Source organism: Passer domesticus, chromosome 10 (genome assembly GCF_036417665.1).
Source record: "Passer domesticus isolate bPasDom1 chromosome 10, bPasDom1.hap1, whole genome shotgun sequence".
Taxonomy (NCBI): Eukaryota; Metazoa; Chordata; class Aves; order Passeriformes; family Passeridae; genus Passer; species Passer domesticus.
In genome coordinates this window covers 10,651,577-10,677,255 of record NC_087483.1, presented here as the reverse complement: position 1 = coordinate 10,677,255, position 25,679 = coordinate 10,651,577, and the positions used below count along the sequence as shown (strand labels likewise).

The 25,679-nt window shown below is 50.9% G+C and overlaps 2 protein-coding genes across 3 annotated transcripts in view; one reads left to right on the top strand and one right to left on the bottom strand.

The window, feature by feature from the left end:
* SLX9 (SLX9 ribosome biogenesis factor) overlaps positions 1-9,555 on the bottom strand; it is a 39,700-nt gene extending 30,145 nt beyond the window's left edge. The window contains exons 1-2 of one of the 2 annotated variants that reach the window (XM_064433763.1): positions 9,396-9,555; positions 8,010-8,118 (exon numbers count right to left, since the gene is read on the bottom strand). In XM_064433763.1, coding sequence (XP_064289833.1) covers positions 8,010-8,118; positions 9,396-9,524 — 238 coding nt within the window. In that variant the 5' untranslated portion in view covers positions 9,525-9,555. Of the gene's footprint in view, positions 1-8,009; positions 8,119-8,376; positions 8,407-9,395 lie in introns of those variants that run through there. The other variant, XM_064433765.1, reaches the window with a different exon arrangement.
* A 225-nt stretch (positions 9,556-9,780) lies between these two features.
* ITGB2 (integrin subunit beta 2) lies at positions 9,781-25,053 on the top strand. The gene is made up of 16 exons (XM_064433762.1): positions 9,781-13,580; positions 18,071-18,137; positions 18,437-18,525; positions 18,827-19,010; positions 19,204-19,374; positions 19,577-19,818; positions 20,152-20,307; positions 20,513-20,608; positions 20,748-20,837; positions 21,015-21,155; positions 21,408-21,592; positions 22,282-22,526; positions 22,763-22,982; positions 23,139-23,353; positions 23,470-23,636; positions 23,915-25,053. The coding sequence occupies exons 2-16, from the start codon at positions 18,074-18,076 to the stop codon at positions 23,975-23,977; spliced, it is 2,328 nt and encodes a 775-aa protein (XP_064289832.1). The 5' UTR covers positions 9,781-13,580; positions 18,071-18,073; the 3' UTR covers positions 23,978-25,053.
* Positions 25,054-25,679: the final 626 nt, after the last annotated feature.

Here is a 25,679-nt window from a genome sequence, read left to right as displayed (position 1 = left end):
TGCCCTGTAACACAGCCTGTAACTCAGTAAGACCCACATTAGTAGGGCAGAGATTTATCTCAGTAAATCAGAAATGTGATTTATATAGCATAGAAGTGAAAAAAAAAGAGCAGGTTTTCAGCTAGGCATTTCCCAGAGGGGCAAGGAGAAGGCTCACTTATTCCTGCACCTCAGAAACATATCAAGACAAGTCAGAAGGGGCAACCCAAAGAGGGAAACCTCTCACGCCATCCACCCTTCACCAATTTTCTAAACAGAGTATTTATTAAACTCCCAGGACACATATTTCAGAGAGACATTTGACAGTTTGACACAACACCATACCACTGCTGATGACAAGGAAATGGCTCTGACTTCCAGAGCTATCGACCTGCCCTTCCCACAAGTGCTTCCTCACTCCTCTTCAGGTTTGCTTTCTCAATTCCTGCAGTGTTGAGCCATCCCTCTCACATCCCACAAGAGGTCTGCATTATTGAAACTTGTACTGGGAGGTCCTTTTGGCACCAGTGCAGAGCCATTCCACCTCTCTCTTTGTAGAATTTATAGTTTTATAAGTTAATTATGTTAAAGCTTTAACATTAGTACAGCAAAGACAAGGACTTCAGTTCATAACCCTCTTTTGTAACACCACAGCTGCAGTACCCTCCTCAGCAGCGCTGATCTATTTTTGTGTAAGGATGTCCAACCATTTTAAACTCATTTCATAGGAGAATACCAGGCTAGATCAGTACCTTTTTAAAGCCCCAGGAATCGTGATCACACAGAGCAAGACAAGGCATGACATGCAACTGCCATGCCCCACCACTCCTGGCCAGGAAGGAAGGGGTCACCGTAGCCTCAAATTCAGCAAGCCCTTCAGTGGCACAAGGCACTGATAAGTTTGACCAAAAAAGCTCATGTCTGAGCACCCAACTTTCACAAAGTCTGGAGGAAGGCTTTGCAAAAGCACAGAGAGCACCTCAGGAGCTTCTCCAAAGAATCCCTCCCTCCAATCCCTCACTGAGCCTTATCCTGCTCTCCATCCATCCATCCATCCAGCAGCGTGGAAAGGCTGCTCCAGGGCAGGCATGTACCTTCCACCAGTGCTGCTGGTGAGCATTACGCAGCAGGCACAGCCAAGGAACCCAACCATAATAAGAAACTGGAGCGATCTGACACATCCTTCAAACTGCTAGGACTCATTTCAAGCTCTTCCCACTGACAGCCTCCTCCCCTGGAGCAGGCTGCAGAACATTTTGGAAGGTTTGGGCTCTCTGGAAAATGTTTGTGTTTGTGTAGTGCTCAACCACGAGCTAATTGGAGTCTTTTGGTTTTTTAATGTTAATTTTAAGAACAGAGACTTAGCCACAGCTAGAGGGAGGGAAAGAAAACAAAAAAGTTAATTGGTTCCATAAATATTAACACAACTGATTCCTGTGATCTGGCAGAAGGCACTCACAACATGGAAAAGCTCTGTTTGCAGAAGGGAAGTAAAAGCACTGAAAACAGTGCAAGCTTCAGACGCTCATTTACTGCTTCTCAATTAATTGCATTTACTTTAATTAAAGTGGAGCTTCCCACAGCTATTCTCACAGCCAGCACCACACTGCACAGACAAATCGTTAGAGCAGCATTAAGCAGCACGGATTTTTAACCTTTTTTTAAAAAATATTATTTAAGGCACCAATGTCTTCAGCTTCCAGTAGGATCCCAACTCGACAGTTCCCCAGAAACCACAGCAGGTCTGTTCTCCATTTCAACCAAACCCCACAGCTGTTTACCACTGATACAGAACTTGCTCAGTCTGACTGCTGAAGTGAAATCCCACTGACTTTAATCCTTTGGACTAGAGGAAGAGAAAAACCTTCTGGCTTTTGAGGCGAGTTGTTGGGAGCTACACAATCTGTTTGAGGTGTCCTGCAGACTGAGGTCATCTGACCTCACTGGAGAGACTTCCCAGATGACAAACCACTATCTCAGCTCCTCCCAAACACAGTGCAGCTTTCTAACAGCCTGTTAGAAAACTCTCACACACCAAATCTGCCCTTAAAAGGTGATCTGGCATTGTCAAGATAAAAGCAAGTCCTAATGATGCAGTCAAAAAAACCCAAATAAATTTCAGCTGAACAGCACGACAGAAGGAATGTACAGTAATTTGCTACCTAAAGTAATTTAACCAGATATTGTAAACTGCCATCTGTCACTTTATCAAGCTACCATGGTGGCCAGCCTTGGTCTGGAGGAGAGGTAAAGAGTTTAATCCCTACACAGCATTCTCCTTTCCCTGGGAACTTTTCCTTTCTTGCAAATTTCATTACTGGAGGTTTCAAACACTTTCACATTAAATGTCTGAAACAACACCAGCTTGTGCAGGGAAGGTTCCCCTTTGAGCTGAGACATGCACATTCAGTCCTAGGACACATCCTGGACCTGTGCAGGTGACACAAAGGACACAGGCACATTGCAGAAGGTATGGGGTGGAGGGAGGGGGGAGCTAAAGCAGGAATTCCCAGCTCAAACAGCTGTTCCTTCCAGGGCAGCACCCACACACCCATCAGGTATTTTCAAAGGCATTTAAACAGTTTCAGAGCTACACCACCAAGGGCATCACTGCCAGCATCAGGGACAGCATTTCACCACTCCCCAAATTCACAGAGCCCAAAACTTGGGCAGCTAATAACAAAGACAGATGGAGGAGGAACACCTCATCACTTGGGTCTAGCACAGCACACAGGCATTTCCCAGGGAGCTCTCAGCAGCACGTTGGAGGTGCTGCAGCCGCTCCCTGCCATCCTCGGCGTGAGGAGCAGCCCGTTTACACCCTCCTATCCCATCTGAGCTGTGTTACTGTGGGGAACAGCTTGAGGAAGGCGTTCTGCACAAAACAAACACGAGACAGGCCTGACAACTGCCAGCACAAAATGAAAAGCTGAAGAAAAGCAACTGCAGCAGAATTGGGAGGATCCAGCAGCTTTCCACACCAGAGATGTGAATGACCAACACAAGCAGATTTCGAAAGTCCCCAAGCATGCATTAAGAAAAAGCAGCAGAGGTTTAGAACTGATATTCAGAACAGATAAATTCATTAAAACAAACAGGATTAATTTTTTTTAAGCCTTCAATTGTTAAACACCCCAGTATGCCAAAAGAGTAGGAAAAAAAAAAAACAAACCATCAAATCAAAACAGAGGAAAGGTGATGAGGGATGAGGACAAAAGAGGAGGAATCTTAATATTTAAAGGTTATAAACACGCAGAAATCCAATCAACAGACAGGAATAAACTATAGGACACAAAGATTGGCACCCTGTCAAGAGCTCCTGAAGAGTAATGGGGGTTTGGCCACTGCTGCAATTTTTCCACACTGGTGTGGATCCACTTCAGGGATAACCACGAGTACAGACACTGCAATGCTGTCAGAGGAGAGGTCTTACAGGGACTCTGTAACATTCTGGTACAACACCCATAAAAAAGCCCTCAAAACTGGACAGGAAATTGTATTGCATGAAGCTAATGCAGGAGCAACCAACCACAGCTTTTCTGCTTCTCTTGGAGGCTATAAAAGGAGAACAGAATTGGACAAGTGGGTGCAGAGCCCAAGCAGAAGCAGATAAGGTGACAGACCCAGCAGATCTGGAACTCCAGAGCAGAAGCTGAGGTGCAAAACAGAAGGAATCTGTCAGTGACTTTGCAAACAGAGGCTTGGTATCAAAAGAAACTCACAGAAAACCTCAGAAAGGAGCAAAGCAAGGCTGTACACAGCCTGCAGACCCCAGAAATTGACTGCTGTCTGAGAATTCCTGCTTAGTCTAATTTTATCATCTCCTATCTCCACATTTCTTCAGGAGGAGAAGGGAATTCTTTCTTTGTCAGATGCTCAGCTATTTCCCTCCTCTACACCCCCGTGTGCCACTGACAGTGGCTCTCGTGCTGCAAGACAGTCCTGGACTTCAGAGCACAACCTCTGCTCATGACCCACCTCCCTCTATGCTTCACACCCTGCTATAGAATCACAGACCCACAGAGTGCCCTGGGTTGGAAGAAACCTGCAGAGAGCATTATTTAAACCCCCTCTTTCACGTGTCATTATCTCAGGTTGCTCCATCCAAGCCCCATCCAACCTGGCCTTGAACACTTCCAGGGATGGGGCAGCCACAGCTTCTCTGGGCATCCTGTGCCAGGGCCTCATCACCCTCACTGTAAAATGAGAAGTCTTTCTTTATGTCCAATCCAACCTCAAAAATCAGCATGATTTTGCAGCAGGTTTTGCAAACAATTATGAACTTGCTGTTGTTGCACTTTTGTTTTCTCAACAATACAGCCTTGTCACTGTTCCCTTCTGGAGTAGCTGAAAATAAAGCAGGAAGCTACCAATCCAGTTGTTCATATCATTCCACAACTGATTCATCATCCACTCCAAACAGAGACATTCACAGGCTTTGCTCTGGCTTTGCTCAGCCAGAGCCAAGCTTGAATAGGCTCTTACTTCAAGGGGCAAACACTGACAAGGGAAAGCTAAAGAAAACAAGAAAAAATGAGCAGCAGCACCCCCGATATGACAGGCCATTATTTTTGACTTGGTAGGAAACATTTAATTCCCACGCTACAGAGGCTCACCCAAATGAGATTTATCCTCTCACTCGAGCCACAGAGGTCCCTGCATGGATTAGATTACGGCAAAGCCTTTGGTTTACATTACGTCAGTGGCTAAGTAAACTGCACTGACAGGAAGCAATCACTGAGCACAGAGTAACTCACAGACTGAACTCCAGCATTCCCAGGGATGGCACTGCCTTCTGTTACCTACACACGTGTGGAAATCATCTGGAAGCTGGTGTTAAGCTGAGCTAATGATTAAAGACAAAAAGCAGAGCAGGGGAAAGCAGTGGCAGCAGGTCTGCTTCACAGCACGACACAGCTCAGAGCTACCATATTAAAATACTTTCCTTTTTAGACCACTGGCTTTTTATATCGCATAACGCAAGGCTCACCTACAATGAATTCCATTTTGGTGACATTTTTCATTACAGTTCCACCCTCTCCTTCTCCTGCCACAAGGATTACTGATGCCAGAACAGCCTGTGCTGGTACCTCACACTAATCACAAGCACACTGAATCAGCCTTGTCTCTAAAGGAAGCAACAGACCACTACCATTAGTAGCAGGCACTTCCACAGGGCACCCTGCCTCAACCAGATGTACCAACAATCCTCAGAAAGCCTCTGAGAAACAAGGCCTTCAGCCAACAAGAACCAACACCACCAGTTTATCCTCCCACAAAAAGGGGCCTCACTCCTTTCAGCCCCAGCACGCACAAGCACTCCTGTTAACTGGGATAACCCAGCTAGAGACTCTGAACTTTCCAATTTAAACGTCATGTTCCTCCCTGTTCCCTCAAAAACTACCACAGCTAAAAGAGCAGCAAAAGCTGCTCACTGACAAATTGAGGAAAACCATAAGGAAAAGAGAGAGGTGTCCTCTCTTGTTGGCAACTGCAGGCAACAGCCCTCAGGCCCCAGCACAGCAGAGGCCTGATTTCCTACAGGAATGCAGCCCTTTGGCTCTGACACATCAAAACAACTGTTCCAGGTGAAGCCTTTAATCCCAATAAAGTAACCAGCTCTGCTGTTGGTTAGTTAGCCCCTGTGGTGGTACACATAGCATCAAAGAGCTGCCTACACCATGGGTTTATTTAGAGCATAACAATGCTCTCCATGTTCTCTTTTCCTCCTACCTCCCAACATCCAATTGGCTTTTTTGACTACAGTCGAGCTCCAAGCTGACATCTTCTAAAATCTAAATCCAAGATCTTCCTCAGACCAGGTTTTACTTGGAAGAGAGTCACAGCTTAAGGCCAAATCAAAGCACAAAACACAGATACCAGCAATCTTGGACAATGTGAATAGATCTTGGATAATGTCAGATATACACACACATAGGACAAATACCTGTTTTCCCAACTGCCACACAGCAGCCTTGGCAGAAAAAAAATAAATCTTCTGCAGCTGTGAAAAGCACAGGAGATAGTGAGCCCACCTACAGTCTGCCAACTTGACCTTCTCAGAGCTTGAAAAGCAAGTGGGAGGGAAGCACGCTTTTGTCTTGTTATTAAATCTTAAAATAGCAATGTGTAGGAGAATCCTACCCTCCTGCCCTGTGCACTAGGCTGAGGGGGAGAGGGAGAAAGAGGTGGAGGGAGGGTTAGAGTCATGTTGAACTTCCTGCAGAACAGGCTCTGAGCTGACCAAAGATGCCAGGAGACAAGGCACGTCTGCCTAGAATCTCTTTTCTAACTCTACAGTGTCTGCCATTGTATGCACAGCCTAGTTACAGTTCACTGAATTAACATAAAAAAAATGAACTGATTTCCACAACGAAAAAACCTCTACATGGCTCCAGAGTGCAACAACAAGAAAGGGCACAGCAGGTTAGAAAGATGCAAAAAAAACCACCCAAATCACATTTTGCCTGGCTGAATTGCAGTTCAGAGCCCCCAGATGAAGAGTTATTTTTAGCTGCTCCTCCGGAAAGCAGCGGGGTCAGCACGGCTGTGTGCAGGGAGGCAGCAGGCAGCCCCGGGAGAGGCAGCCAGGCACTGCACATCTGCATCAGCAGCACTGCACGGGGACCAGCAGCACGGCTCTATTTATAGCCCAGACACGGAGCCTGCAAGGGAAGGCTGGCACTGCAGGCTGCCAGCCCCCAACAACGTGCTGGGTGATTTCATTAAAGAGATGGCAACGTGCACACACAGATGCATACGTGTCCTTTTCCCTGCAGAGTTACCAACAATGAGCCCACTGTTTCAAGAACAATATGTTTTGCCAAGGTTTCTGTGCAGAGAGCTGGCAAATGTGTCCTCACACAACCTCCCCACACCCTCACTCTGTGCCCAAATGTCACTGATGGGCAGCTCAGGCAACCACTTGCCTTTGTGTGATTGATTTGTTTATAGCCCTGGAGAGGAAAATAAAGTCACTGTAGTATTTATCCACATGAAGAAAATAATTAATTAATTTAGTTTGCAAAGAAGGTATTTGGGGGTCACATGCATTTTCTGCATCAGGACAGCTTGCTGTGCTATCAGGCTCTGTCCAGGAGTTTTTCCTTCTGAGATTTTTTAAACATTTACATACAGTGTGTGGGGGGTTGGGATTCAGGTTTCAGGGACATTTTTTGAGACCTTGCAGACATTTAGAAGTGAAAACTGCTTTCAGATACAAAGCTCTGTCTCACAGTGAGCATTCAAAAAGAGCATTTCCTTCTTGTGAGACTGGAAATCAAAGGGCTCTATCGTGCCCTCCCTCTGCCCCCTCTAACTTTCCATACTCCCTGTGAGTCAAGATTCTCCTGCCCAGGAATCCTCAAGCCACAGACCCCAAAACAGCAAAAGACAGAAAATTTGCTGCAGTCAGGCTGCTGTGAGTGAAGCACTGCTGGCACACAATGAGAACCTGCTGACAAAGTACTGGCTTACCAATGGCAGCTGCTCACTGACAAACTGAGGAAAACTAGGAGGAAAAAACTGTAGAGAGAGGTGTCCTCTCTTGTTGGCAACCACAGCCAACAGCCCTCAAGCCCCAGCACTGCAGTGGACTGGCTTCCTACAGGACTGCAGCCCTTTGGCTCTGACACATCAAAACAGCTGTTCCAGGTGAAGCCTTTCATCTCAATAAAGTAACTATGCTCTGCTGTTGGTTAGTTAGGCAAAAGCAGCCACAAAGCAAGCCCAGAGATGAGGTTAAAACCCTGGCTCTGCTGTGCTCTCAGCCCTGGCAGGGTTTTGGCTGCACCAGGATATCCCACAGACTGCCTGAAGCTAGTCCCCCGCCTGGGGATCACTGAGCACATCCATGCAGAAACCCAAACAAAAACAAACCTCTCCTAAAAACATTCAGAGGAACACAGGAAGCAATGTTTGCATTATAGCTCTCTAAGCTTCCTGGGGCAGCCACTAAAAGCCACTGCAAATACAGTCCCCAGTGTCTTTGCTCCCAACCTAAAGCAGCACTCGTTCAAAATACAACAAACCTGTTCTGGAGGAGACGATGCTTCTGGAGTCCAAGTCAAGCTTCTTTACTAGGGTATCAGGGTCAATCTTCAGCCCAGAAAATACACCAGAGGATGAGAAGTCCCAGTCCTTATGCAAAAGAAACATAAAGCAGGAATCAGTACACACACTACCAGGCAAAACTTGTTTAAAAAATTTAAAAACCAAACCTAGCACCATCCAGATGGGAACAGAGTGGTAGTGAGCAGGTGTCTCTCTTGAGCAGGCAAAGGCACAAAGGCACCCTACTGTCCTACCCCCCAGCTCTTCCACACAGAAGGAAGTTTCCCAAAGTCTCATTTTGGACTGTTCTGTTCCTAAAAGCTTCCTGCCTCAACTCAACCTTGCCTCACTCAAGTGCATTCACTTCCAGAAGGGCTGGGAACAGCATCCTTAGGAAAGGACAGGTTTATTACAGGTACAGCACAATATAGATAAGCAACAAATGAGAAGATTAGGGGATTAAAGCCTAAATCAATGGACATTAAGCAGATTCACTTACTACTAGCAACTCACCAAATCTTCAGCATCATGCTTTAAGCACGCAATGCCTCCCTAAGATCTGCAGTAGCTACTCTGGTTGGATTAGAATTTATTACTTTACCCAACACTATCCACCTCACAGTGGTATAAACCCAGCTGTATTCACACACGCAATTCCTCCCTCCTCACAAGAAAAGCTCAGGCACATAAAAAACATTTACTGGCGTCGTGTCCTTGCCGTGAGGGGGCGGCACCTGAACCGTGTATTCAAAACACAGCTGGGGAAAACAGAATAACCTAAATAATTCTGCATAAACAGCTGAAGGAACGCACTGCACGGCTCCCCTCCTCTCCCAGGGCTGGTAACAATCCCCACTGCTGCACACAAGTTGCCCCACGGCAAGGCAGCCCAGGCACCCCGGCTGCACGGGCAGCAGCAGCGCTGGGACACGCGTGTCACTGAGGGGACAGGCGTGTCACTGTGGGGACAGGCGTGTCCCTGAGGACACCACGGTGCTGCCACGGCACAGCTGCAGCTCCGCACCGGCGGTACTGCACGCTGGGCCTGCCATGGAGCGGCTCCGGCTCCCTCGTGTCACCTCCCTCACGCTCCCAGGCTGGGCACGGCCCGGGGCGCAGCAGCTCCAGGGCTCCCATGCCCACAGGGACCGGCCTGCGCCATCCCCTCAGCCGCCGCCTCGCCGCGGCAGGCACAGAGCCACCGACGGACACCCCGCGGCCAGGACAGACCCACAGCAGCCCGAGAGCGGCTGGGGCTGTGCGGGTACCGGCCCTTTCTGCAGGGGCAAGGCGGAGAAGCAACTGCGAGGCGGCCGCTGCCAGCCCCCGCCCGCCGCCGCTCCGCGTGTCCCCGCCCCCGGTACCTTCCCGGCCGCCGCGCTCCATCCGCCCGCGGCGGGGCCGAGCCCGGGCCCGGGGAGCGGCGGCGGCGGGTCCCGGGCGGGCCGGGGGGCGGCGCGGTGCAGCCGCGGGCGCTTGGCTTTGCCCACCATGGCGGCGCGGGACGGAAAGGGCCGGGCCGCGCGGGACCTTCCGGCTGCGCCCTCACCGCGCCCGCCGCCCCGGGAAATTCGCCTTCCTCCCCTGCACGGGCGGAGCTGCGGAACCGCCTCTGCGGCGGCTCGGGCCGGCCCGCCGCGCTGTGCGCTCCGGGGCGGAATGGTGGCGGGTCCTGTGGCGGCCTCTGTGAGGGCCGCCTCTGTGAGGGCGGCCTGCGGATAATCGCCCTCTGGTCAATCGCCCTCTTGTCAATTTTCCTCTCGTCACTTTTCCTCTCGTCACTTTTCCTCTGGTCAATTGCAGCCTGCCCGCGGTGGTTCCCGTGAGCAGCCTGAGGGTGTTCAGCGTGCCCGGGTTAAACCCAGACGCTCTGCAACGAGGCTTTGTACCCCTCTGTAAAGAGCTGAGAGCTCTTGGTAGTGTTGGAAATGATGCAACTAAACGAATTTTATTTAGTTGGTCAGTTGCTTGTAAGCAGCGCCCACTTTTTAAGTTTCTTCATGTTCTTAATGTTACTTCGATCATTAAAGCATTGAAAACTTTAGTTAGTTAACCCTGACAAGCGTCAATAAGCGGAGCCAAAGTGAGTTCAAGATTGGACATCTGGGATCTTAAATTTATGGCCATTCAAGGGCATTAGTAACCAGAAGACAGCAGAGGAGATAGAAACCTGGAAAGTTGAAGACTCCCTGTGCAAGAAACAGATGATAAAGAGGACTAAAAGATGTGGACCAAATTAGCATGAAGGGCAAGAAACCACTAAGCAATATAAGATAGAATATTAATTAATGAAGATAATTATGTAATTTACATTAATTTCTATAATATATTATTTTATCTATACCTTTTTTTTATATATATATCTGTATATGTATGTAATGTATAAATAAGTGAAAAAAGTTTTGTACAGGGGTCAGTGTGAAACATTTTTAGCCACACACACACCTCCTCCTGGTGAGGAATAAACCTTACTCACCAACACTGAAACAACAGTTTTAGAGCGAGTCTTATTTATCTTATTTAGCTCAACGATTTTGGAGGTTTCTTGGTAACAGTAGCACCAGCCAGCGACCAGGCTCCCACAGTAGGACAAAAATGACTCTCAAACTTCCTGCCACAAAATACTTACACAGTTAAAACAGAAGAAAATACCCAGCAAGCCCCTAGGGAGGGCCAGCACCTGCCAGACTGCAGTCACGGGCCCAGGTGAGCACCACAACAAAGCAACCCAAGCCTCAGCTGCATGTTTCCACACACAGGAGGGGGTGACATGCAAAGCTGCTTCTTCCTGCTCCAAGATGAATAAAAAGCTCCAAGCCTGGAGCCTCAGTGTGTTTGATCTTAACAAGCCCTGACAAGTGCTCCCTGGTTAATGCATTTTCGTTTTCCACATCCTCTGCCCTCCCCATTTCCCCCCAGGCTGTGTATCCCAGGGCCTGCTGTTGGGCCACAGAAGGGCACAGCTCTAAGTGCACTCCTTGTAGGGATCAGGGAAATGCAGGGAGAGGTTCCTAGGAAGGTACTTGGAGAGATCATAGAACCATGGAGTATGCTGAGCTGGAAGGAACACATCAGCATCATTGAGTCCAACTCCTGGCCCTGCACAGACACCCCACCAACCTCACCCTGTGACCCAGAGCAGTGTTCAAACACTCCTGGAGCTCTGGCAGCCTGGGGGCTGTGACCATTCCCTGGGGAGCCTGTCCAGTGCCCAACCACCCTCTGGGAGAAGAACCTTGGGAGATCCAAGCTAAATCTCCCCTGACACAGGTCCCTGTCCTTTCCTCAAGTCCTGTCACTGGTCACGAGAGTGAAGAGCTCAGTATCTGGCCCTCTGCTTCCCCTTGAGAGGATGATGAAGACATGGAATCACATAATGGTTTTGGGTTGAAAGGAACCTTAAAGATTGCCTTGTCTCGCTCCCCTGCCACCAGATCAGGCTGTTCCAAGTCTAGTCCAGTAGTAGTTCCTGACATGGAACAGTTCCAGAGATGGCGCATCCACAAGATTTACTGTTCATCAGGGATAGAAACATTTAATGTCCATGGGGAATAGAAAATAACAACAGGAAAACTTCCCTTACCCTGCTGTAGGGTGGGTGAGCGTCATTTAGGAGCAAAGGCCCAAAATGGCAACTCTGATCTTCAAAATCCATAACTTTGGGTAAAAAGCACTCTGGCAGTGCCCAGGTGGATGCCCAGCTCCCCACCCCAGCTGCTCAAGTGCATCCTGCATAAACCACGGCAGTCCTGCAGTTAGTGGTGGGGGAAAACAATCCATGCTAGTAAAAATAAAAAGATGAACCAATAAAAATAAAGGCAGTTAAAATAGGAAAGGGAATGTTTAGCTGCTTAAAATGCTTACAAAACAGGTTGGGGAGCATATATGCTGTGACCAAGCATATCCCCAAAGGTTGCCCACGCCCTTTACTTGCAGCACTGAAGGCCAAAGCTGCAGCAGAGCCTGAGGAGCAGCTGGAAGGGACTGGGATATGCCAGCGAGCTTCAGCATTGGCTGCAAGGATCCGTGGTACACCTTCTGAGCTCCCACTGTTCCATCTCGAGGGCTCACAGCTCTCCCACCCCCTTCCTGCCACCTTGAGTGAGTTGAAGTGGTTGGACAAACCCCATGAAACAACTGAGGAGAAAAGACTCGCACATTAAGGGCCTCATGCAACACAAAAGGAAAATTACGGCAGCTCATCTCATGCAACCACACTTCCTTCCCCCAGATCTGCAACCTCCATCGCTGGCAGGAAGCTCCACCAACTTTCCCAGCTTCATCTAGCACAGCTCACCCACTCCAGGCCTGGGGAGTGCTCTGCAGCATCCAGCTTTGGCCATCCAGGCTGGGTGACATCCCAGCTCCAGCTGGCTCACTCTCAGGGTCCATCCCCACCATATCCTGCGTCAGATGCTCCCGTGCTTCTGTCCCACTGCCAGGACTGCTGTGATGCTTTCCTGCTGCACCTGGCTGTGATGAAACCAAGCCAGGACCATGATGGCTTCTTTAATAAAAGCACCAATCCACAGAGCATCCATCCGGGCTTGGAAATTTTCTGCTGGCACTGCAATCTCTCTTCTTGCTGCAAAAATAAACCCATAACTGCAACACAGCAGCAGGCGAACAGCATCAGGGTCTTATAATGCCTCAGGCTGCCCTGACCATGGCAGAGAACTGGAACAACATGGTCTGTAATGTCCTTTCCAACACAAACTCTTCTGGGATCCCACGATGATGCAAAACAGTGACTCAACATCAGCTTGCTTGGAAGGAGAACCTACAAAGCAATTAATAAAGATTTACATTAATTAGTTTTTTAAAACCCTACAATCTTTTTCTTTTTTTCCTGCATTGCCCTGTAGAGGTTAAAAGAAAATTACCAGGAGCTGGTTCCTCTGCTCAGGGAAATGCTGCTGCTGGGAGGAGTTATTGAAGCCAGCACAAAAACTCTGAAAGTCTGCTTAAAAAAAATCCACCACACAGCCCTGAGCCTTGCCAGAGGACGGTGCCTGCATCCTCTTGTCATGTACGGAGGCCTGGCTACACAAACATTTCAGAGCCCATCCCACAGTCTCAGAGGAGCTCCCCATCTTCTCCACACCCTGCCAAAAGCTCCCACATGAACTCGCTGCCCCCACTCCCACCTTTGTTTGCCCGCTGAGGTCAGCGCTGGTCCCCAGCAGGGCTGTGAAAGGTGAAAAGTTCTCATAAAGCGTGGGGTTTTGGGTGGGTCCCTTTCTACGTGCAGTGAGAGGGCTGCAAGGCCCTGGGTATCCCAGGGAGACCAGTTCCAGTCTCACAGGGCTGGATGCTGTGGGTTTGGCCAGGTTGAGTGGGGCTGGCTGCGGTTTTTGGGAAACACCCTCTCACAGGCACCACTCTTGACTTCCTCTTCCCCTGCAACTGCAAGACAGAAATAGGAAGGAAAGATTGGTGTACGTCACAGAGCTCCTGATGCCCAGCTGCTCTTCCCAGCCAAACCTGAGAAGCTGAGACCATCCTCATCCCAGCCCAAGTACGGAACAGAGACGAGGGCTGGAGGCCAGGCGAGTACAACATCTCAATTTTTATGCTTCCGTTCCTCCTTTCTTAGGGGGACGCGGGCAGGCAACAAAGGGGTTTTGTAGTTCTGGTGTTTCAATGGCATAGTTTTATTATTCCTGATCTAACCTTTGGCCAGTCGAGTTCAGAGAGCTTGGCATGGCATCCCCACCTCAGGCAGGCCAGTCTGTGCAGCCTTTGCAAAGGCAGCTCGCCTGGTCTGTAACAGTTTTGCCTTTGGAGGTAGCACTGAGCCTGGAAATGCAGGTGGTTATGGTGGGGAGGATGCCAGACCTCCAAAACTCCCTTTCCTCAGCAGCCCGTGGGCTCGGAAAGCAGAGCAGAGAGGGTGCAGTGTGCTCTCCCCACGGCCTGACACAAGGCACTGGGCAGGATGGCACAGGCTAGGTGCTCACCTGCAGCACCAGGGCTGGGGTCTGTCACCTTCCCGTCACCCTCCCTCTTCCTAAGGGGATCTCCACCACAGCCAGCTGCTGGTTGCAGTGGGAAAGAGGCGAGTGGCATGGAGCATGGCATGAGGATGGCAGCGATGGCTGCCTGGAGGGCTCAGCACAGTGTCACCGCCTGGAGTGCCTGTGCACAGACCTTCCCGGCTGTCCCTGCACCCCTGTGAACCTGGGCTATAGCTGGGACAGGGAGTGAGACCCTGGCTCTTCTCCTCCATCTCTCTGTGTGCTGCACACATCAAATACTCTGCAGGCATGTGAGCAGGTCCTTCCCACACCTCCGTGGCTCCTGGATGCAGATGGAATGCGGGGCACACGCCAGGTGTCAGGGAAAGCAGCCTGGTCCCTGTTTGTGATGCTTTTGCCAATGTCACAGCTACAATTCCCAGCCTCCTGGCAGGTGAGAAGCAAAGAGGTGAACACACGAGGTGACATCATGTCCTGTGGCCAGCACGGGCGCTGCAACGGGGCGGCTGCAAAGTTGTGGGAAATCTCTAAATGGTTCATTTTGCTATCCTAGCTGTCGCAGCTGCTACATCCTGCTTCACAGTGGTTTTGCGCTTTTTTGGTGCTGTTCTGAGTGATCTCAGCAGGTTGGAGGGTGTGGTGTCCCCAGGGCAGGGCAGCCAGAGGGCACCCCCTTCCCACCCAAGCAGGACTCTGGCCCTGGCAGACCCAGCAGCACAAATCCCCTCCTTCCCTTCCTCCCAGGGACCTTGGTGCTCAGAGCCAGGAGATGCCACAGACTAGGCAGGGATTTGGTGCACTTGGGAGAGAGCTCACCCCACAGATCTGTCCTCTGCAGGCACTGGAGGCTGCTGGATGGAAATGTATATAAAATATATTTGTATTTCCTATAACAGGATAGGGAAATAGATATAGATATAGATATCGATATATGTATGTATATATATACTTTTTATTTAATTATATTTATTCTTTATCTATTAAAAATAAGTTTATATATTATTATTTTTATATTTTCCCTGTGACTTACCTATACAAAATATATATAAAAGGACATATACACACACACACTGAGTGTGACATTCTGCATGGACTGGGAAAGACCTGTCTGTGACCACATGAGTGGGATCTATGTGCATCACACAACTGAGTGTCAGAAAAATCAGCCCCAAGTCAAGTGACATCTGCTCTCCCATCCTCACCATACCCCACTCTGCTCATTTCCCTTCTGTGCTTGGGGTGTGGAGCTGCCCAGATTGCAGGGGTGGGAAGGAGCAGCTCTGCTGGGTGCAATGCTTGGCATTTCTGTCACAGCACGATGGTGACCCGGCACCAGGGGTGCTTGGTAGAGTGCAGGAAGCACCCATGGGGTCTGGCACTAGTGGAACTTCCCTATTGCAGGTGGATGGTGCAAACACCACAGGAATCCCCACAGAACACTGGGCATAAGTGCATATCCTCCCTTTTCGTGGGAAAACAGATGCTTAGCCAAGCCCTGATGGGAACTTGTGGCTAACAGACATCAAGACTCGTCTCTGCTGCTGAACACTTGTTTTATTTATGGCAACAAGATCACTGCTGGCATCAACACTTCCCCTTCAGCCTTATTTATAACTCCCAGCTTGTTCCTCCATGCAGCACAGCAGCCAGCTCCATCCCAACACAGCAGCCCCCAGCACATCCTGAGTGCCAGAGTGCCCCAGCTCTGCACCCTGCCCACAGGCAGAACTGCAAGGACAGCACCCAGCATTTAACTTATGCACCTTCCCTGAGGCCACCTTCACATCTTCTGCCACGCAGACCCCTGGGGTCATCTTGCCCCAAGGCAAATGCTCCACTGGTGGAATAGCCTGGTGGCTTCTGCAAAAGGCTCTTGCTGAAGAAAAGGCTTGATCCCGAGCCACCCAAGGCATGTGGTGAGAAGATCAGAGCACAGGGCCAAGCAGGACCCTGGTCCTGAGGTGCAGCTTTCTCCCCCTGATGCCACCATGCAGCCCTGGCCAGGAAGCAGAGCCTGGTGGCAATGGTGTCCTGCCCTTAGCTGTATCACTCCATCTTGGCACCCTACTCCCCACACAGGATGAAGGTGGTTGTGAAGTTCTGCAGTTCTGCTCCTTCACACCAGGGCAGGAGGATGGGCTATGTGCACCCCTCTGCTTGCCTGAATTTATGGGAAAGAAGGAGAAAAAAGCCACTTCACAGGTAGAGCACGTGCAGGAGACAAGACCTGGGGTTGGTAGTGACTGCAAGTCTGGGATGAGCTGAAGGGATCATCAAAGGAGTTGGAGGAAATGCTGCTGAGGCCCATGTCAGCACCCTGCTCATGCAGAGTCAGGCTTAAAACCTGCTTTTGCCCTCCTCTGAAGGCTGTAAGGAGGCAGACAAAGGCTGAAGCCCCATTCGTTCTGTTTGAAAGCCCTGCGCTCACCCGCCCGCACAGCACAGCGTAATTTCCCTCCATGGCCGAAGAGAAGAACTATTGAACTTCCTGTTGTTGTTCTCTCCCATTATAAGGATCTGCTTCACACTCTTGTGACAAGAGCAAGAAGCCACCGTGGGGGTGAAAAAGGCATCAAAATGCAGCTCACAACATGAACCTTACTTTACAATACTTGATAGCAGCTAGCACTGGGGGTGTGTTGAGACTATTTCTGGAGTTTGGGAGCTTTTTTTAACCCAGTTTTAGGGTTGCTCTATTTTACAAGATGAGCCTGTAAGCAGGAAACTCCAACCTCCAGCAAGAGCGAGGAGCTCGCAGAGCTCTATCCCATCACCACTACACATTTTGGCATGGCAGCAGGAATTAAGTGCTTGGAAACACTGGGCAAGTGGAAAAGCAGGAACTCATTGACCATGGGTTTCATCCTCCCTTCACAGTGAGGGAGCTTCTGGTTTGTAGCAGAACTGGAGCTTAATTAAGCACGTTTGGGATGTCAGTCACTCTGTTCTACAGGAAACAAAGGCAGGACCCCCTTTTCTTTCCTGCAAGCTCAAAGTCTACTGGCAGAATCTGTAGGTGACAGGAATGTGTTTGGCCAGCTAAGCACAGGGCATGCATGACACACAGACAGGGACATTGCAGTTGTGACAATAAATTATGCCCTTAAAATCTTACCATGGAGGACTGTGGTGGTGGAGAGGAGCTTGCAGAGCTCTTTGTCCAGAAGGGCTCTGGCCACCCCTCATAGGATGGTCTTGTGCAGATGTGGCAGGGTGAGCTCCCAGGCCACATCACCCCGAGGGTTTGGCTGGGTGATCTCAGCAGTGCCTCTTGTTGGCTGTGCAGCAGTGTGGTGCTGGATTTGGAGCTCTGCCAGGGGGACTGGATCCAGGGCAGGGTGGGCTTCCAGATGGCCCCAGCCGTAATCAGTGATGGCCACCACCCTTAGAGTCCTGCCACACCTCAAAATCTATAGCACAGCTGGGCACCAAACCTCACTGTGCCAACATTACCCTCTGACCTACCTAGACCCTCTCTCTGCCCTTGGGAGGGGACCAGACATCTTTCAAGGCTGACCAGTGTCATCCTCAGCTGGGGTGGTGTCCTACAGAGCCTGATGAGCTAAGACAGCACACCCTGATGCCTCAGAAGGGGATCTGAGCAGCCCTAATGTATAACCTGCCTCAGTGTCTTTTGACAGTTTCTCTTGTTTTCTCATTTCCAATCATTCTGAGCTGTTTATGTGGTGAGTTCACAGGAAGGGGTGATGGCAGGAGCCAAGGAGTGGTTCTTTTCTTACTCAGGGCAACTATCAGAGCTATTTTGAAACTGATGACCTGGTTTTCAGACACTGTGTCTAATGTTGCTATAATGGGAAATGCCTGTTGTTCCTTTTATTTTCTTATTCCTTTTTCTTCTTCTAACAAATTCCTCTTTTCAACTTCCCCATGTTCCATGTTGCAAGGCCATTATACGGTCAGGGTTTGCTTTGCTGGGGAAAGGTGTGACACATGACAGTGTTAATGAATGTGATCTCAGCACAGGTTGCTCAGAGAAACTGTGGCTGCCCCATCTCTGGGGCATGTCCCAGGTGGTCACAAGAATACTTTTTGTTCTGCAGAAAATGCCTCGTGACTGCTGCCTCCAGCTGCCAGCAGTGACCTGGGTGCTGCTGCTGGTGACAACAGGTGAGCCCAACCTGCCTTCCTCCCAGCACCTTTCATGGGCAGTGAAAGAGTGGGGGGATCCAAAATGCTGCCCAACAGCAGCAGGAACACAGCATTCAGAGGTGTGCAAAGGCCACGTCCTTCCACTTCCTGGGATCTGGAGTTAACGTGAGCCTGAAGGACAGCAAAGCAGCTGAGGGCCCTTCCAGAGCCCCCAGCATTGGTTTGAGAGGCAGGGCGGGCTCAGGCCAGCATGGGTGCCTGGTGTTGGTGCACGCCCAGCTGTCCCCCACACCAACTCTGTCTTCTTGCCTTTCCAGCCTTTGCCATGGAGTGCCCCAAGATCAAGGTGGGGACGTGCAAGGACTGCATTCAGTCTGGTCCTGGCTGTGCCTGGTGCAAGAAGCTGGTAGGTCCATGTAGCCTGTCTAGCTGTCACCCCCAGCAGTCAGCTAACAGGCATCAGGATAGTCACTCTCCCTGCCTGGCTCTGCCTCACTTCAGTGTGGGAGGGTTTCATGTCCTGCGTGGAGGATGGGGCCAGGAGGGATCCAACAGCCATGACCTTTCTCCATCAATACCCATCAAAAGTTTTCTTTTCTCCATCAATGTCCTGGAGATGTGGTTTGGGGGCCAGGTAATCTTGTAAGGTGTCTGTTCACCCCCTGCTCCTCTGAATTTTGTTTTCCTGCTGGTATTGTCACACACAGAATTTCACCAAAGAGGGCGAGCCTGACTCCATCCGCTGTGACACCATTGAGCAGCTGAAGCAGAGGGGGTGCCCAGACAGTGAGATTGAGTTTCCAGGCAATGAGATCAAGAGAACACAGAACAAGCCCTTAAGCAGTGAAACACAGCTGACTCCACAGGAGGTGCAACTGAAGCTGAGGATAGGTATGCTCTCCCTGGTGTTCCCAACTCCCTTCTTCTTGTGGCCTGCCCTTCCACTCATCCCCAGACTCACCTGAGGCACAGCAACACATTGCAGCCTGCATTTCCACCCCTTTTCTTCCAAGAGAGAGGAGGGGTGGGTGATGGCACAAGGTGGCACAACATGGCAGCTGATCCTGCCATCCCTGTCCCTCAGGCCAGCCTGCTGAGTTTGAGGTGAAGTTTCGCCGTGCCATGGGGTATCCCATTGATCTCTACTACCTCATGGACCTCTCCTACTCCATGCTGGATGACCTGGAGAATGTGAAGAAGCTGGGAGGGGAGCTGCTCAGGGCGCTGGAGAGCACCACCCCTTCTCGGCGCATTGGTGAGCCTGTTTTCCGCCTGGCACATCTGTTTGCTGCTGGGAAGAGCTGCAGGGCTGGAAGGGGATGCAGGAAGTGGACAGGAGGTGTCCTCTGCCAGGCTGAAGAGTGTGGCAGGGCAAGGGACATGGGCATGTACGCTGGGGACAGCAGATTGTCCATGTCCTGTGCCCTGTCCCTAAAACTGTAGTCTGGCTGCCCTAGGGTTTGGCTCCTTCGTGGACAAGACAGTGCTGCCATTCGTGAACACGCACCCCGAGAAGCTGCAGAACCCCTGCCCCAATAAGGACACGAAGTGCCAGCCTCCCTTCGCCTTCAAGCACATCCTGTCACTGACGGACAACGCCCAGCAGTTTGAGAGTGAAGTGGGGAAGCAGTTCATCTCAGGGAACCTGGATGCCCCAGAGGGAGGGCTGGATGCCATGATGCAGGCAGCAGTGTGCGGGGTGAGTCCTGCACCTGCCCTGCTGCCAGCAACTGTGCTCAGGCAGGAGGGCTGCTGCCCACACACACCCTGGAGAGGGCTGCTATTCCCCCTCTCCAGCTGGGCTCTGGAAGCCCATCCTAAGTTCTGATCTGGCAGCAGGGCAGGTCACTCTGGAGAGTACAAGAGAGCATCTTACCCCAGAGCCGCCTAACCCTGATCTCCCTTTACCCACCTTCCTCGTGCCCCCTGCCCCATGCTGTGGCTGGCACAAGACTTTGGAAAGGGCCACACCACTGGCACTGTCTTGCCAGCCTTGCTCAGGGACAGGGGCCACTCTCTGTGCCGCTTGCAGGACCTGATTGGCTGGCGCAACGTGACCCGCTTGCTGGTGTTTGCTACCGATGACGGCTTCCACTTTGCCGGGGATGGCAAGCTTGCGGGCATCCTCACCCCCAACGATGGCCAGTGCCACCTGGAGGACAACATGTACAAAAGGAGCAATGAGTTTGTAAGTACATGGGGGCTGTTCAGCATCTCCAGCACCCCCCACTTCCCTCCCCCGGGCAGAAAAGATAATGTCATGTAAAACAGCCTGTTGCAGAGACCAAAACATCACCTCAGTCACCATAAGTTGTGCTGCCACAGCAGAAGTGTCTTCTCTTCTGCTGGTGGGGGAGGTTGTGTTGAGTGTGATATCCCTCTCCCCCATCCAGGACTACCCTTCTGTTGGTCAGTTGGTCCAGAAACTTGCCGAAAACAACATTCAGCCCATTTTTGCTGTCACCAGTAGGGTGGTGGATGTTTACAAGGTGAGAATATGTCAGATGATCCAGGTGCCTCCATCTCCTTCCCAGGAGGACAGACACAGCTTTGTGTGTCTCCTGGTGCTGTCTCCTGCTCTGCTGTCACGTGGTAGGAAGTGCTCACCTCTTTGCTCTCCACTGGCAGAAACTCAGTGAGATGATCCCAAAGTCGGCGGTGGGGGAGCTGAACGAGGACTCCAGCAACATCATTGAACTCATCCAAGTGGCCTACAATGTAAGTGCTGGAGTTCTCACCTCTCCAGTGACATCACCACATTTCCAGAACCACCCCAGGCAGCTGAGATCCTGACCTGTGGTGCTCTCTGGCTCTTCTTCCTGACCTGCAACCCCATACCCTCTTGGTTCAGTCTACTCTTGGACTGATGGCACTTTCTCCACCATTTTTCCAAAGAACCTCTCCTCGCGGATCATCCTGGACCATTCCACCTTGCTGGACACTCTGGATGTCAAATACGACTCCAAATGCAAAAATGACAAGGACTCCGTGAATGAAGCCAGAGGCCAGTGTGACAATGTCAAGATCAATGAAGAGGTATGCTCTCCTGTACCAGGAGCACCCCACAGCTTGCACAGCTTCTGTTGCCCATCCTGTTTAATGGCAGGAACCCTGGTTGCTCTTCCAGGCTTTCTGTTTATATTAATTTAGTACCAAGAGTGTCCAAAATGCTATGGGATGCGGAACATCCTCCATTGTTCTGGATGTGCATGTCCTCAGCCTAGGGTCAATACCACACTCTGACAGCTGGACATCTGGCCCTCCCCTGTCCTACTCTGCACTTTCTAGGTCATCTTCAAAGTGAAGGTCACAGCCAAGGTGTGCATTCCAAACTATTCCTTCACCATCCGGCCGCTAGGCTTCACAGACACCCTCACTGTCCGTGTGGCCAGCAACTGCGACTGCCACTGCAACGACAAGCCTGACCCAGCTGCTTGCAATGGGCACGGCACCATCGAATGTGGGACCTGCAGGTAGGTGCTGTCCACCCAAAACACGATTTCAAATGCTGCCAGAGCTGGGGAATTGTTGGGAGAGGGGTGTTGGGCCAAGCCGGGGCTGGGCTGTGTAGCTTTGTGCACATTTTTTTGCTCAGAGAGGTGGATTTGTGCATTCCCCTTGGAACTGTCCCCTGTGTATATGGAGGCAGAGGATACAATGAGCTTGCTCTTCTGTTGGTGGAGGTTATGCTGTTTTCCTAAGGGCCTCAATCCCTCCCATCCATCCATCCATCCATCCCAGTATCAAATCATCCACCAATCTACCCACTGAGCAGACACAGATTTCTGTAGAAATCTCTCAAAATCCCATTTCTTGGTTGCAGCTCACACAGGTCTTTAAGTTTAATTATTGCTTCATGACCTCTCAGTGACAAGGAGAGGAAAAGACTGGGTTCCTCAGGAAATACTCACATCTTTTTGGCAAGGGCTGGGAAATTATAAATATAACAATTTCTGGGCATTTAACTGATGGTGTGAATATGACTGCTGGAAAAGCAGCATTTCTGAGGTTTGCTCCCTGCTCCAGCAAAGAGTTCGCACCAACATGCTGTCCCTGTTTTTTGGTGAGGCTGTCCCAGATTTGCTCCACTTTTGCAGAGGTCTGGGCCCTATGCACGCCGCATGACCGCTGACCCAGGCTTGCTCCTCTCCCCTGGCTGCAGCTGCAATTCAAGGTACACAGGGAAGAACTGCGAGTGCGACACCAAAGGAAAGAGCAGCAAGGAGCTGGAGCGCAGCTGCCGGCGGGACAACAGCTCGGTGCTCTGCTCGGGGCAGGGGGACTGCGTGTGCGGGCAGTGCGTGTGCCACACCAGTGACGTGCCTGGCAAGTACATCTACGGCACCTACTGCCAGTGTGACAACATGAACTGCGAGTTCTTCAACGGCTCCCTCTGCGGCGGCCCAGGTGATGCACCCGGGACAGCTTCTCCACTGCTTAGAAGAATTAAATGCCCTGGGAGATGTGGATTTTTTTGTGCCATAACCGCAGTAGGAGGGTTTTATGGGGAGTTTGGGGTTTCTGGGTCCCACCACACCGGCCTGTAGGACCTCCTTGAGGGCAGTGTGGGTGATGCTCCCCAAGCATGGGCAGAGGGAGGGTGGCCTGGCTGTCTGCAGGACCTGAAGGATCTTCCTCTGCAGCACGCGGGCAGTGCGACTGCGGGGCGTGCAAGTGCCAGCCTGGATATGAGGGCAGCGCCTGCCAGTGCCAGCAATCCACAGAGAGCTGCCTCAACGCCCGCAGGCACGTGTGCAGCCTCCGTGGGACCTGCCACTGCAACCGCTGCCAGTGCACAGGAGGGTACCAGCCCCCCTTCTGCCAGGAATGCCCAGGCTGCCCTTCTCCCTGTGGCAGATACATGTGAGTGATGGGCACAGAGAGGGCAGCGGGGACCCCCACTATCCCAGGGAGGCACAGGATGGCCTTGCCTGTTCTTGGGCAGAGCCCAAAATGCCCAAATCCAGGTGGGAGGGTTTCTGCCCCTGCAGATGTGCACTGTGGCTGCTTGTTTTGCAGCTCCTGTGTGGAGTGCAAGTTCTTCAGCAGCGGCCCCTTCGAGAAGAACTGCTCCCAGGCCTGCGCCAACATCCACCTGGCCACAAACTCAACAGAGTTGAGCACAAATGATAGGAAATGCAGGGAAAAGGATTCCCAGAACTGCTGGATGTCCTTCCGTATGGTCCAGGAGGATGGCGAGGAGATATATACTATCATCGTTGAGCCTGATAGAGGTATCCCATCCCCGCTCCTCCTGCCCCTCCACAGGCAGGCTGCCAGCCTTGCCACAGCAGCCTCACTACTTCACCAGGGGCTGCACCCCAACACCATCTGTCTGTCTGTCCCACAGAGTGCCCACAGCCTCCCAACGTGCCACTGATCGTGGGCGGCACCATCGCTGGCGTGTTCCTCATTGGCGTTCTGGTCCTGGTCGTCTGGCGGCTCTTGATGGAGCTGATTGACCGTCGGGAATACCGCCGCTTTGAGAAGGAGAAGACCAAAGCCAAGTGGAATGATGTAAGGGAGTCCATCCATGCCAGTCGGGCGTTCTGGGGTGCTCAGATCCACTGGGGAGGGAGACATCCTTTCCAGAGGCAGCCATGTAGACCTGAGCCCTCCCCACTGCTCATTTTTCAGCCCACCTGGATTTTGCCATTTAGGGGCCTAAATATCCTATGGATAAATATCCTACAGCCTAAATATCCTTCTTCCAGTGCTCTCTGCGCTGTTGGCATTGGGATGGGTAATGCTCTGCTGGAAAGCCCAACACAAGCCTCTCTCTTCTCTCCCTCCAGGCTGATAATCCCCTCTTCAAGAGTGCCACCACCACTGTCGTCAACCCCAGGTTTAATGAATGAGGCAGTACCTGGCAGCACTGGGATACACCGTTAAATAAGGAAATGCCAAGCTAAGGAAAGGTCAAACTAAGGAAATCTTAAACTAAGGCTCCCACCCCTTCTTCTTTATCCTCATGGTTTCATCCCTTCTTCCAAGAGGCCCCCATCATGTCAGGTGCTGGCTGAGGGACTGCACCCATGCCAGTCTCCTGGCCTACTACTTGATGACTGTTAGTGGAGCTGGTAGAGGGGAACACCATGGAACAGCAGTGGCTCCTGTCCCATCTCCTGATGCTAACCTTGCTTTCTGGCAGCACTCTTGGACACTGAGCCCCAAAGCCAGCTGAGAGCGCAGAGCGCTTCCAGCTTCGGTTTAGAACTGGAATTTCAAAGCTGCCATCTCTCTTCTGCTGCAGCAGGATCTGCCTTTAGGCTACTCCATGCTTTCCCCTGATGCATTGGTCCCCACCACTGTGTAATGTTTTCCAGAGAACTCACTGCTGAGTAGGACATAAAGGGTGCAAGCAGCTGTTCTAGAGGCTGCAATGATATGATTGGCCCTAAGGACTAGTGGGCATCTGTACTTTGTGATGAAGAGCAGCTAGAGAAAATGCACTGCATCGTTTTCCCAAATCACTAACTGCTCCCTGACATCACTCAGATCTACCTCAGGCAAGGTTCTGCCTGGGCTTCTGCGTGCTTGGCCTACCTTCTTCAGCCTTGAAGTCCTCTGCACAGTAAGGAGCCACTGTTTGATCTATGAAACTTCATCTCTGATCTATGAGCACCTGGAAAATGAAGGTAGGAGGTCAGCCATACTTCTTCCACCCCCTGGGGCATGATCTACTCCCTGTTTTGTGAGCATGTCAGACATACCAGGAGCCAGCTCTGCAAAACACCTGGCAGTACCCAGAGCATCTCCAGCTCAGTGCTTATCCCAACCACACATAGCAGCCAGTTGCTCTTACATTGTGGATGATTCCTGTGAAATGGTGGTACAATTCCTTATTTGTTTTAAGTTTGGGACTGATTTGCATAGTGTTGTATTGTGTCTTTATTTGCTCTCTGAAAAAGTTCAGTGTGAATAAAGATTAATATATAAGGTAAATACATCTGTCCTGCTAAGAATTAGGTGCAAGGGCAGCAGCTGAAGCATTCATTGGAGCAACTACAATCGCTGTGTTTTCCACAGGTACAGTGCCTGGGAAAGACCCCAGCTAGAGAAGCAAACTGTTTTCTACACTATTTGCCATCTATGCCCTGAATGATGCTCCCTTGCAAGCCAAAACTGACTCACTGAATAGTGCAGAGCAGTCCCTGCCCGTGTGCTGGCAGCTGTACATAAACCACCTCAAATGAGACTGGCAGTGCCACATCAGATCAGGGGTCAGTTTGGGCCATTTTATTGTTCTTAAGCAGTGACTGTGAGGGTCTAGGGCAAGGCAAGAAGACTGAAAGTGTGTCTGATAATCCTCCTAGTACTAGCCCAGGCTGCAGCTATTTTTGGCTTCAGGACCCTCAAAATGCTCTCTTGTTTTTGCTAAGAGCATCAGTTTGCAGGCTGGGACACATTGGTCAGGTCACAGGATCACGAGATCATTAAGGCTGGGAAAAAACTCTATGATTGACCATCTAATCACTAACCTAGCACTGCCAGGTCCAACACTACACCATAGTCTCTAAGTGCCACATCTACTCACCACATCCCTTAAGGCCAGGCTGC

Bases quoted from the DNA above. Each gene is read 5' to 3' on its own strand.
- ITGB2 (XM_064433762.1), top strand. From the start codon at position 18,074: ATGCCTCGTGACTGCTGCCTCCAGCTGCCAGCAGTGACCTGGGTGCTG. The intron at 18,138-18,436 runs GTGAGCCCAACC...TTGCCTTTCCAG, and splicing joins GCTGCTGCTGGTGACAACAG to CCTTTGCCATGGAGTGCCCC. The intron at 22,527-22,762 runs GTGATGCACCCG...CTTCCTCTGCAG, and splicing joins CTCCCTCTGCGGCGGCCCAG to CACGCGGGCAGTGCGACTGC.